The 12,162-nt window shown below is 44.0% G+C and overlaps 1 protein-coding gene across 1 annotated transcript; it reads left to right on the top strand.

Moving 5' to 3' along the window:
• The first annotated feature begins 756 nt into the window (after window positions 1-756).
• On the top strand, window positions 757-11,834 carry LOC101486616 (mixed lineage kinase domain-like protein). Its single transcript, XM_024800053.2, has 11 exons — window positions 757-897; window positions 7,204-7,636; window positions 7,807-7,884; window positions 8,025-8,202; window positions 8,368-8,468; window positions 8,641-8,776; window positions 9,641-9,725; window positions 9,805-9,947; window positions 10,203-10,252; window positions 10,349-10,489; window positions 10,573-11,834. Exons 2-11 carry the CDS (start codon window positions 7,210-7,212, stop codon window positions 10,626-10,628), a joined length of 1,395 nt encoding a protein of 464 aa, XP_024655821.2. The 5' UTR covers window positions 757-897; window positions 7,204-7,209; the 3' UTR covers window positions 10,629-11,834.
• The last annotated feature ends 328 nt before the right edge of the window (window positions 11,835-12,162 follow it).

Raw genomic sequence — 12,162 nt, 5'->3', positions numbered from 1 at the left:
ATAACTTTTGCACTGTCCACTTCCTGCTGTGACAAAACAAATTTCCCACGTGTGGGACTAATAAAGGTTATCTTATCTTATCTTATCTTATCTTATCTTATCTTATCACTTTCTCTCCAAGCTCCTCAGACTACCATGTCCTGGATGTCTGAGAACCTACTTGAACATAGTTCAGATTCTTCATCACTTTTCTTCACTTCATAGCCTTCTTCCACTTCTGCAGGTGGCTGATGTGCTTTTTCAGAGAAAGGGTAGCATGTGCTCTAAATATTGACAATATTTTCTATATCTTCTAACCCTGGATCTTCCTGAACATTGATTCTCCCTCCTCATTATACTAGAGGACAATATGTGCTTTGTCCTACTGGTCATTGCTTTGCACAACATGGTAAAAAAAAGTATGCTCATCAAAGTATGCAAATCTCCAGTGCAATGGAGGCTTGTGAGCTACTTTCTGTGTATGTATTATTGTAGAGTCGACCTTACAGTACGAAGCACCTTGATGCGACTGTTGTTGTGTTATATTATTCAACCTTTCAGGTTTGTCCTGGCAGGCTCAGGAAAGCCAGCAGGCTGCCCTGAGTATCCTCTACTTAACTCAAGTGACTCCTGGAGGCAGGCGAGGTTTGCATGAAATAAAAAGCTTTTTGTCTGTTGAGGTCATTTTGTTTAATAGTAACAACAGAAATCCCTCTGGTGTCTTTTCATGAAGACGTTTAAGTGCCGGGCTCGGGTGTGGCTGTGCAGTGTGCTGCTTCTGGGACATAGTGACTCATGCAGGCGTGTTAACCACGGTCGCTTAGCTGGGAGACATAAACAGGAAGCAGGAGCTACTTTCGTTTTCTTGTGGTGCTCTGACAGCAAACTCCTGTGAAGAAGAGCAACTTTATCTCAGAGGTAAACGGTTTTTCTGCATTTTTCTGCTCTTTGCTCACAGCTGGTCTGTTTTTGGACAGTACTCCCCGGATTATGGCGTTTTGCTGTTTGTTTGTTTCAGCCTCTCTCAGTGAAACAGAGGAAAGCACGAAGCCAGAAAGCTCGTGTTTGGTGAAAAAGCGTTTGTCCGTATTTAAACCGCAGAAAGTGGCTTGTTGGCCTTTAATATGCGATGTATTCCGAGCTGAACTGGGACAAAAAAATCCGCGCTGGTGTTTTTGCTCCACGTGGCACAGGGTGACGTAACAAACCAGCAGCTGGATGCTGACGTCTTAACGCTGCTCGCCTGTGGAGCTGAAGGTTGAGGGTTCGACTCCTGACTGTGTTTTACACACTTCATTCTGTTTGCTCACCACGTTACTTTCACCTCCCTCGCCTCTTCCTCACTTCTCCACAGCTGGAGCAGCTACAGCCTGCTGTGACTGGGAGGCCCGGTTACTGGTTGTTGCCAGCTGTTACTGGTTGTTTCTTTTCCTGCTGATCGCGGTGCAGCAGCTAACGGCCGCTAACCTGTCATTCATTCCACACATTCTCAGCATCTATTTTTAGTTTCTATTGTTTTCTCTCAGATTATCAGCTCCATCTTTTCGCCACTTCTTTTGCGAGTGAGTGCACAGCGAAGTTAGGGGCGGGGTCTGTCACATAAAAGAGATTTCATAGGACAATCCAGTGTCAGTAATGAAAATGAACCAACGGGATGCTGTTAGGTGCCCGGTATGCCACATTACCAGTTGAGCTCTGAATGTTTCCCTCATGAATGATATCAGTTCATCTGAGCTCCAAACATTATTCCTGTGAGCAGACGCTGCAATCAGTGTTTGGCAAAGTCACTTTTAAATGTGTTTATTTATCCAGTTAAAGTCTGTAAAGTCTCACTGACATTAAAATGTCTTTCTTAAGAGAGACGTGGCCAAGAGGGCTGCAGAAACTGCAGCAAGTCTAACAACAGTTCTGTAAAGATATTTTAATCCGCCAAAAAGAACCAGGGTGGTTATAATGTAGGTGAAATAACACAGTCATTGTAAAAAACTTAAGGTCATTTCTTTATAACCCCTTTGTAAATCCTGTTCACTAAACTCTACTTACCAAGTAAACACATTACAGATAAAACCTCTGGGACCCCGCGACAGGTGAAAATCCATCAAGTAGAAACCATATGTTAATTTTATTATTTGTAAGCCATAAAAACCCTCTCCACACTCTTAAAAACCCTAATATGTCCCTGTTATTAGTTTTTTAGACTATAAAATGCTTATTTTATCACAAAAATAATTACATTTTAAAAAGGTAAAAGTACCCAGGCCTCCAGGCCACAGAAACCTGGGATATAAGGACATTTCTGCTGCAGCCTATAAATTTACAAGTTCAAGTTCAAAGTTTATTCACCACATGCAGTGGCAGGTTGCCCTGCAGTGGAATGAACCCGCCCCCCCGACCTTACACACACAACACAGACATCACATGGGGATACAAGTCAGAGAATGGTTGCATTACAGAAAACCACTGAAATGTACACTACAATGCAGGGCTGGACTGGGACAAAAAATCAGCCCGGGCATTTTGACTAGAGACCGGCCCACCAAAAATGTGACGTCATTCAGGGGTAAAACCGCAAAGGATTCTGGGAACTTGTGGCAAGAGGTACTAGCACACGCAGGCTTTCAATTGAACTCAGTTACACAGCGATAAAAAGAAACACAAAAAATGGCAAGAAGCTGTTGTATTATTAACTGCAATAGCCGGTGTTGTGCCAAAAAGTGATTGCTCGTATTTAAATTGCTATGAGTAACTTGTTGGGCTATAATATGTGAAACATATGTCAAATGCATCCCTCATGGATGACATAAAGTCATCTCTCCATAGACTTCTCCACTTTTGATAAATCAGCCTGGTGCAACATGTAAGGATTGGCACAATTTGTTAAGATTTTGAAGAGTTTGAGAAACTAACCTTAAGCATAAAATAAAATTTACTATCAGTAACTTCATAGCACCCGCCCAGCAGTATATAAACTCCGTCATGCTAGCTAGTAGCAGTACCAGTTATTCTAAGCGACTGTAAAAAGTCAGCACAACGAAAACAAACTACAACTAAACTTGGTTTATATCTGACACAGATAGACAGCAGGGCCCTATTTCAGGAAGCCGGTTTAGAAAACTCAGAGTGAAAAACGATACTCAGGGTTGAGTAACCCCGAACTGTCCAACTCGGAATATTCGGTTTCAGAAAGGCTGATAACAATTAGTTCAATCAACGCGGAGTTGCTTTAACCCCAAATTAAGCGCGCGCACGAGGATACATAAAGCCCTGATTAGTGGAGCACAGATTAAGCGAGTCACCATGGAGACGGAGGGAAAGAAGGCGTGGTCAATGTATCTTACAGCGCTTGAGGCCGAAATTCTGATGGCAGCATATGCCGATAACATGCAAATTTTGCAGAAAAAAAGTAACACAGCCTCAGCTGCAAAAGAAAGGGAGCATGCATGGCAAAACATAGCCGACAGAGTCAATGCGTGAGTGTTAATTTAAACATTGATCGAGGGATTTCCACCCATTTAACACGTTATTTTATTATATTTTATTTTTTATTTCATACATTTTATTTTGTGATGTGATGTGAGCGCAGGTGCAACCCAACAGGCCCCAAACGTTCCTGGCAGCAAGTAAAAATGAAATATAAAAATATAGTCCAAACAGGTAAGGTGTAATTGTATTATGAGCCATAGTGCTTGGTCTGTTTGTCCCATGTAAATCAATTGCAGTTAGAGGCTACATTAATTTCCCCTCTGTAAGCACTTATTGAAATTATCTGAGCACATTACAAGTACATATTTGCTTACTCTGTATGCTCAAATGTGACCTGTTATAGCCAACAGAAAAAAAGCGGAGGCCCGAAAAACAGGTGGAGGTCGTCCACCACCACCACTCACAGAGGCTGAGCAGTTGGCTTCCACATTTGTGATAATGTTGGCAGCATCACATATGATCTTCACAGTGCAGAGAACACAAATTAGCATCCATTACTATAATGAAATAATTTGTCAGTTTGAAATGCTACAGGGAACTATGTACCTGTACATTAATGCTGTGGAAAGACTTCCTGTTCACATAGTCTCCTTCATTTACTGAAGGAGCAATGATTGGAATGTGAGTGCCATCTATACAGCCAATCACGCCTGGGAACCGTGAAAATAAATGTAAAATTTAAGTAGTAGTTCAAGTATCACCACATCATGAATTAAGTTTCGTTCATCCTGATACCTGCAATTTTGTGGCATCCCTCTTTGATAAATCTTGTGGGTCTATGACCGGGGAACACCACAGACGAGTACAGGAGACGTTTCAGTGCAACTGTAACATTCCTGACTGCCCGACAGACGGTAGCCTTGGAAACGTGCTCAGCGTCACCAATATTATACAGAAAGCTCCCGTTTGCAAAAAACCGAAGTGCAATACAAATAATATGTACAGAACTGAGAGGATGTCCGCGATGTGTCACATGAGCAATATTAGGCCTGAGGATGTTCTTCAAATAAATTATAGATTGTGCTGAAAAACGGTAACGTTCACACAGGAAATCATCAGGAAATGATAAAATGTCCGAACGCGCTCTAATCACTCTCTCCCGGCGGAGAGCTCTGCGGAGAATTTGGGCTTCAACATCTACTGGCTCTTCAAGGAAGGGGCACGCCATGTCTGACACTTCCTACTGTCAGGTTTCTGACAAAGAGGCGGAGACAGTCAGGGTTAGTTGTAGTAAACCTGCTAGGGGGCAGGTTAGCTTCATGGAGTGTGTCGTCATAGTAACTCACTCAGAATTAATCTAAACTCGCTTTGTGAAACCGAAAACCCAGAGTTTCCGTTAACTCAGGATATACTTACTCAGAGTTTGCACTAAACCGGCTTCCTGAAACAGGGCCCAGGTCATAACTTCTTACCTGAAGTTCAGTTCCTCTGCCACTATGACCGGCGGCCGCCTCGGTCTCTCCTCCTCTTGCCTCCCCTTTCCCTTATCCACCTGCTGGCCTCCACCACTTGCTGATGTTGCTAAATCTGTGGAAGCTATGCCATAGCTACCGCCAAACAATTCAGTTATTTTTACACATTTGGCAGCGTCTGCCTGAAGGGCTTGTTTCTTTTTGGCCCTAATTTTTTCTGCACCTCCTTTCCTTTTTTTGTTCTCCATTTTCTTTAGTTCGTCTATAAGATTGCTAAACAAGGGGGAGGGTGCATCCGACCTCCTCGGCTGTAATTGGTCCAGCCCAGAGTCGATCATGACCAATTGGCCAATCCAACACCTTTCATTATTTATACCCTTCCAAAAAAAAATCGATCGGCCCATAAAAACAAAAAATCGCCAGCAGCCCACCGGGCTGATGCCAGAAACCTCGGGCATACCCGATGGCCAGTCCAGCTGCGCTACAATGGGAAAGTACAAGAGGAAAAAAAGAGACCTCTGCTCATGCTGGGCTATAGGAGGACAGCATGAGAACAGGAAACAAAATAACTCCTCTGCACAGAAAAGCACATAAATGTCCACAGTACAACATTATGGAGCACGTGACCAGCAACAGGGTTGGGTAGGGGGTAAGGAGTTCACCCAGGCAACACAGCAGCCATCCTGCCACTGCGCCGACTCTCCAGCGCGGGCTCAGACCCGCCTCGTGTTCCCAGGAGGCAACAAGCATCGAAGGCATTGGAAGGGGAGGGGGGATGTGTGAGTGCTTATCAGTGTAAGTGTATGTGTGTGCGTGTCCATAGTTCAGCTGAGACAGTGTCCTTCGCCCTATCAGGCTAATTAAACAGTCTGCTAGCCAACCCAGGTGGCCTTGCATGGGATGGGAAGAATAGTCATCACACAGACGTTATCAGGGAGTTGTTGTTCGGCTCCAGCCTTGGGCCTGAGCAGCTGGCGCCGTGGTGTCCGCATGTTGATGTTGTTGATTTTTCTTTTATGTGAGCAGCTCAGAATTTCAAGCTACTCTTTAACACTCTGACACTGGTCTCTCAATCTCCCGTTGTAGAGCTGCGAGCCTCCCCATGATGGTATCAAACTTCTGTTCCGTGGTGTTGTCATTCTTGTGATTCTGAGACCTCACAACTGCAGTGAGCCGTTCTGCGATGTGATCCAACTTTCGCTCAAGGGTCTCATTTTGAGCAGGCCTCTCTTTGATGTATCCCATCAAACGCTCAATGGTGTTATTTTGAGTCTTAACGGCAGCTGTAAGCATCTCTAAGGTGTTACCCATGCTGGGTTCGTTGTGAGAGGTCGCGCCTCGTCCCATCGCTTCAATCCCAGCGGGCAGCCTTGGGGGGGTTTGAACAGCCGGTTCCGCTCTCTTATTTCTCCGATAGGTCAGGGCCAAGCCAGCTCCGATCAACAAGAACCCTGTTATCATGGTTCCGAATAGGTAGATATCTTCAGCGTCCTCGATCGACAGTCCCGCCAGGCACAAGATCCTCCAGGTCTGCCACCCATCCATCGTGTATCCGGCAGGGAAAGTCCCTCCAGGGCACTCAGGCTCTCCCGAGCCCAGACTTCTCGTTGAGAAGAGGGTGTCAATAGCATTCAGAGACCAGTTGATCAAATCCATAATTCTTTTAGGTTTTAGAGAACGACAGTGATAGACTGTTCCAGGGAAACTAATGCACACGAGACAAGACAAGGACACAAGAGGCTAAGCAGGGAAGATAAGGGGAAGGAGGAGAGGAGAAAAAGTGCGACCGCCTTCGCTGAGAGCCAAACGAGCCAAACAGATAAATTCATGATGTAGCGAGTCCACAAAAGCCAAATCTGTGTGGTCTTTGTGTGTGGATCAACACTGGAGAGTAATCCAAGGTCTTGATTTGTCTTTGAGAGGTAGCTGCAAAGACATGAAGGCGTGATGCCAAAGATGAAGGAGCAACAAACTAAGACTTACTGAGACGTGAGAGGAAGGACTAAAAACCTACTTGGTTACACACCATGTAATATTGTCATAGTTGCTGGCTTTGGTCCCAGGCTTTCAGCTACGAGTTTGACTCAAAAGTATCTTTCCTTTTCACAAGTGAGGAGAGAGTGGAGCTGGAGACAGATGGGTTGGTGAGGGGTCTGCAGGACTAAGTGGGTGAGGAGCTCTGAGCAGCTCAGAGCAGAGACACGACTCTTACACATTAAAAGAAGCCAGTTGAGTTCAGTAGGACGCCTCCTGAGCATTGAAGCATTGATGGATGTGCTTTGATTTGTTGCATTTTTCCTGTTATAAACTGTCCTCTCTGTCTCTTCAGCTCATCATGGAAACAGTAAAGCCCTTCTTTTCTGCTGCCACAAACATCTACAAGCTGGCTAAAAAGGTGAAGGCCAACAAAAAGCGCTGCCAGCGGATTTCGGTCCGAGTCAAAGCCCTCGAGGATGTGGTGAAGTCCATCACAGAGTTCTCTCCAGAGGTAAAGAAAGCCGTCGAGGAGCTGATCCTAACTCTGGAGTCAACACAGAGGCTAATTGAAAAATACACGGCAGCCAACTTGGTGGAGCGCATCCTGAAATCGGGCAGCCACGGAGAAGAGTTTGATACGGTGAGCGAGCGGCTCAACGATGCTTACCAGGCCCTGTGTCTAGCTCTGCAATCAGAACAGAGCAAGATGCTGTACGAGGTGTTTAGACAGAGAGAGACAGAAGACGAAATGGACGGGAAGGAGGACGACACGGAGATGACCAAATGTGAGGAGAAACTGAATTTGTCTTTAGAGACGTTCAAGCAGAGCTCTTTAGTGTTTTGATCCTGGTTCACCAAAGCGGATTCTGTTCCTCTCAGTGTTTCCACACTTAGAATAAATCCTGTTAGAGCGTTTGGACCAGACTCAGAGTTTGTGTTTCTCTCTGTTCTTCAGTGCTGATGGACTACATGAAAGAGCAGCAGGAGAAAACCAACACCATACTGAGACAGCTGGACAAAGTGGTGCAGATGTGTGAGTACGACATCGCTGAGCGGCCCTGCGCAGAGTTGTGTCATAAACAAGTCTGTGAATGGTGACTTACTGACAAAACACACATCTTATGTTGAGAAAGTGGGATTTATCATTGGAGTCTTTATCTTTTTTGTTCACAGTGAATAAGCCCAGTTTCAGCAGCGTGGCTGTGCGACAGATTAAACCAGATGAACTGAAGTATCAACATCCCAAAAAGCCCTTCAAGACAACAGCGAGCTGCGAGCTCTACAAAGGAGAATATCAGGGATTCCCAGTGGCCATCAAGAGATACCTCGACCCCATGAACACCAGTGCACGGTCAGTGCCACAGTTCAGCCCCATACTGGGAAGAAACACAGGAAAATAGTCCTTCCCATTAGAAAATAACACACACATTCACTTATATGCTGTTCCAGCTCAGGCTCCCAGTGCTCTCTGTGTCCTGCTGCATTCACTGCCATCAAACATTTTCTCCACATCCAGAGACGTGAAGTCTATTTTCAACAAGGAAGTCGACACCATGAAGCAGTTTGAGTCGCCCAACATCCTGCGAATGTTTGGAATCTGCATCCAGGATGAGAACGGTGAGCGTGTGAACACAGAGGTCTGCGTGTCCACGTCGGGGGGGGGGGGGATCCTCACGGTGGACCAGAGTGTCTGTTACACGCTATCCCCACATATAAATACGTGAAAACATCACAGATAAATACACTCAGTGACAAACCTGTAATAACTTGTCCTTGTGTCTACTTATAGGACCCAAGCCTCAGTTCTTCATCATCATGGAGTACTGTGAGAAAGGAAGTCTTCGCCAGGTTCTGGACTCTGACCTCACTCTGACCTGGATCAGGAAAGCTCACATGTGTTTGGATGCAGTACGAGGACTCTATCGGTCAGTGTGTCTGCTTTATTACAGATTCTAACCTAAACTCCAAACAAGTTGGGACCCTGTGTAAAATGTAAATGAAGACAGAAGGCAACGATCTGCAGATCTCATCAGGGTCAGAGTTATTTTATCTACAACAGCACACAGAAAAAGTTGGAGGCTGGAACAGTAAGTGGTGCTACGAGGAAAAGATGGAGGAACATTTTGCACCTAATCGGGTTAATGAAGAGGCGAGGGACCATCCCGCTCGTTATCAGTGCTTCGTTCAAAGCCTGCATCTCTGATGGGTTGGGGATCGTATCAACGAAACTGGCAGCTGGCACATCTGGAGAGGCTCCATCAATGCTGAAAGGTATATACAGGCTTTAGAGCAACATATGCTCCGTCCAGGGAAGGCCTTTATGTTTCTGCAGGATGATGCTGAACCACAGACTGCATCCGTTCCAACAGCACGGCTTCTCAGTAGAAGAGTGCAGGTGGCGACGCGGCCTACCAGCTGAGAACATCTGGAGCATCGTGAAACCAAACAGAACGAAGGAGACCCGGGAGTGTTCCTCTCCCAGAAGTACGGCAGCCTCAGTTCACACAAAGTTACAGGCTGTTGTTAAAAGAAGAGGAACTCTACACAGCGGGAAACACGGCCCGACTTTTAGGAGATATGTTCCTGCCCTCAAGTTCAAAAGGAGCCAATACTTTTTCTTTGCATTGTAAAGTTTCTCAGCTGAAACCTTCGATATGTTTTCTGAGTTCTGTGAGTAAAGTTTGAGGTCTGCAAATCATTGCATCTTCTTTAGAGTTGGGCAGCTTCACAGTGACCGTGTCGTTCATAGAGTCATGTTGGTGATGATGACTTTACCTGTCGTATCTTAGACTGCACAACACAGAGGAAAAATGGAGGGTTCACGGGTCCATCAACAGCAGCAAGTTCCTGGTGACTAAAGACTACACCGTCAAGGTACTGAAGGCAATGCATGCTGGGATTCCTTGCAGCTGAACATATTTGCTTCATGTGACGGTTTGGTTGTCGTTTCCAGCTGGGAGGTTTCAGGCTGTCGAAAACAGAGACGTCTCTGAAAAGGCAGACGGAGGACAGAGCCGTGAGGTCGCTGTGCTACCACTGTCCCGAGAAGTTCCACGACGCCAGCTTCAGCTACTGCAAAGAGTGGGAGATGTACAGGTGAGACCCCACGGCTGTGGGTCCACAGAGGTGTGCTCAAAGGCCCTCAATCATAAACTTTCTAAAAGATGGACTTAGCTTGTGGGTCTGAAAGTGAAGCTGATGTAGAAGTGACTTACATGTGCCATCGGAGCGAGACTCCTCTGGTTGGGGGTTTGTGTGAAAACAGCTCCTGGCTGACCTCAGAACACTTTACTGATTTCAGACCTGCTGTGGTTTGTCAAATGATCAAATTTCCTTTTGAACTTGTTTCAGTTTTGGAATCATCCTGTGGGAAATTGTAACCTGTAAGAATCCTTTTGAAGGTTTGTGTCTAAACTACACTCACTGCAGATTTAAACTAAGATTTGGAGTCCTCTCCATCGACTTCTCCTCCTGACGTGTCTTCAAATGTCTCGTAGGTTTTTCAGATGAAAAAATTTATCAGAAGGTGTATGAAGAGAAGTATCAAGAGCCGCTTCCTGATGACTGTCCTGCAGAACTGGGACAGCTGATCAACGAGTGCCGGGCCTACGACTGCTTCCAGAGGCCATCAGCTGGAGGTGAGTTCAGTTACTCTGTGACTGAGTACATGTGTTTACTGTTTCTGTTCATTATTACAGTCTTGATATTTTCTCCTGTGCAGTGCTGCTGGATAAACTGCGCAGTGTGGTGACACAACTGGAGGAACAACAAGACTGATTAGAATCATCCTGAAGAGGAAACACAACTCGGAATAAAACAGGAAGATAACTGTCAGGATCCGTGGGCGTTGACGTTAATATTTTAGTTTTTCTCATTATTGTATTTTCTACATATTCTGTTCTTTATCTGGAGTGCCAGAAAGCACTCTTGCCTTCATTCCACAAATGAAGGCAAGAAGCCTTCATGTCCCCAATGTTTTATTAGCTCTAAACCAGTGTTGGTCAAGTTACTTGAAAAAAGTAATCAGTAACCAATTACTGATTACTTCCTCAAAAAAGTAATCCCATTACTTTACTGATTACTTATTTTCAAAAGTAATTAATTACTTAGTTACTTTTTAAAAACACGATTTACAACCTGAATAGGTAATGAAGTGATAGATCTTTCAGCCCAATTCTACTTTTTCTGCATAATCCATCATACAAAATGTAATCAAATGGAAAAGTCTCTTTTTAAAACTTGTTTTATTAGTTTTAATCTTTTAACTTTATGCATCAAGCAAAAATTTTATTATATGCAACATTCTCTGCACGCTCATACTCTCTGCCGCACTCGACATATGATCCATTGTTGATCTGCACACAGCTGTTGTCACGAACGTCGCACTCGCTTACGTCACTGTCATGAGACATTCTCGCAAAAAAACAACGGTTTTAGTAACGCAGTAACGCAGCGTTCCTACGGAAAAGTAACGGTAATGTAATTACCGATTTTGTAATAGTAATCCCTTACTTTACTCGTTACTTGAAAAGAGTAATCAGATTACAGTAACGCGTTGCCCATCTCTGCTCTAAACAGAGCGTCCAGGCCAAATCCCCGCCCCTCACTCACCCCGCCTCCAATGTTATTTTAAGGATGTTGAATTGTACATAAAATCAATATCAGACTCCACCAGCAAAAAGTCTCTCAAAACACAACATATATGTGAATTTTTTGTGAATCGTTTTTTTTACCCCTGGTTATTTGTATTCATGTTCTATTCTCTTGTATACTTCATCTGTGTGTGTGTTGTAAACTCATTGTTTGTTTAACAAAGTTCTTGTTTTAAAAAAATTGTATCCTGTATCGCAATATTTTGGAATAAAAGGTTTATAGGATGTACTTAAAATAAATAAGAACAATCGACTTTGCCAGCAAAATCTAAATTGTGTTTTTGTTACTATTGATGCTGCTGAGAAATAAACATGGTTCCAATTAAATGTTTGTTGACCCTCTGGGTTTGTTCAAAAATCCCTTCAGCTTGTTCGTGGACAAAAGTGTCAGATTAGGTCTATTTTTTATTAGTTTTATGGGTTTTTTGATACTTTTTCTGCATAAAGTTCTTTTTTCACAAATATAAAATAGTCATTACGTTTTACATTTTTAACCCTTAAAACAACATTTTTTTGGTACAATATGCTTGTTGGAAGAAAACCTCAAAACTCACCATTTCATATATTAGCAGTGTTACTTGTGTTATTAATAGTAGAGTCTGGGACATGTAATTGATTACCATCAACATTGATTATTATGAGAGCAAAAAAGACAAAAC

This window comes from Maylandia zebra, linkage group LG7 (genome assembly GCF_041146795.1).
Source record: "Maylandia zebra isolate NMK-2024a linkage group LG7, Mzebra_GT3a, whole genome shotgun sequence".
Lineage (NCBI taxonomy): Eukaryota > Metazoa > Chordata > Actinopteri > Cichliformes > Cichlidae > Maylandia > Maylandia zebra.
This window is presented reverse-complemented; position numbering and strand designations above follow the sequence as displayed.

Bases quoted from the DNA above. Each gene is read 5' to 3' on its own strand.
- LOC101486616 (XM_024800053.2), top strand. From the start codon at position 7,210: ATGGAAACAGTAAAGCCCTTCTTTTCTGCTGCCACAAACATCTACAAG. The intron at 9,726-9,804 runs GTACTGAAGGCA...TGTCGTTTCCAG, and splicing joins CTAAAGACTACACCGTCAAG to CTGGGAGGTTTCAGGCTGTC. The intron at 10,253-10,348 runs GTTTGTGTCTAA...AATGTCTCGTAG, and splicing joins CTGTAAGAATCCTTTTGAAG to GTTTTTCAGATGAAAAAATT.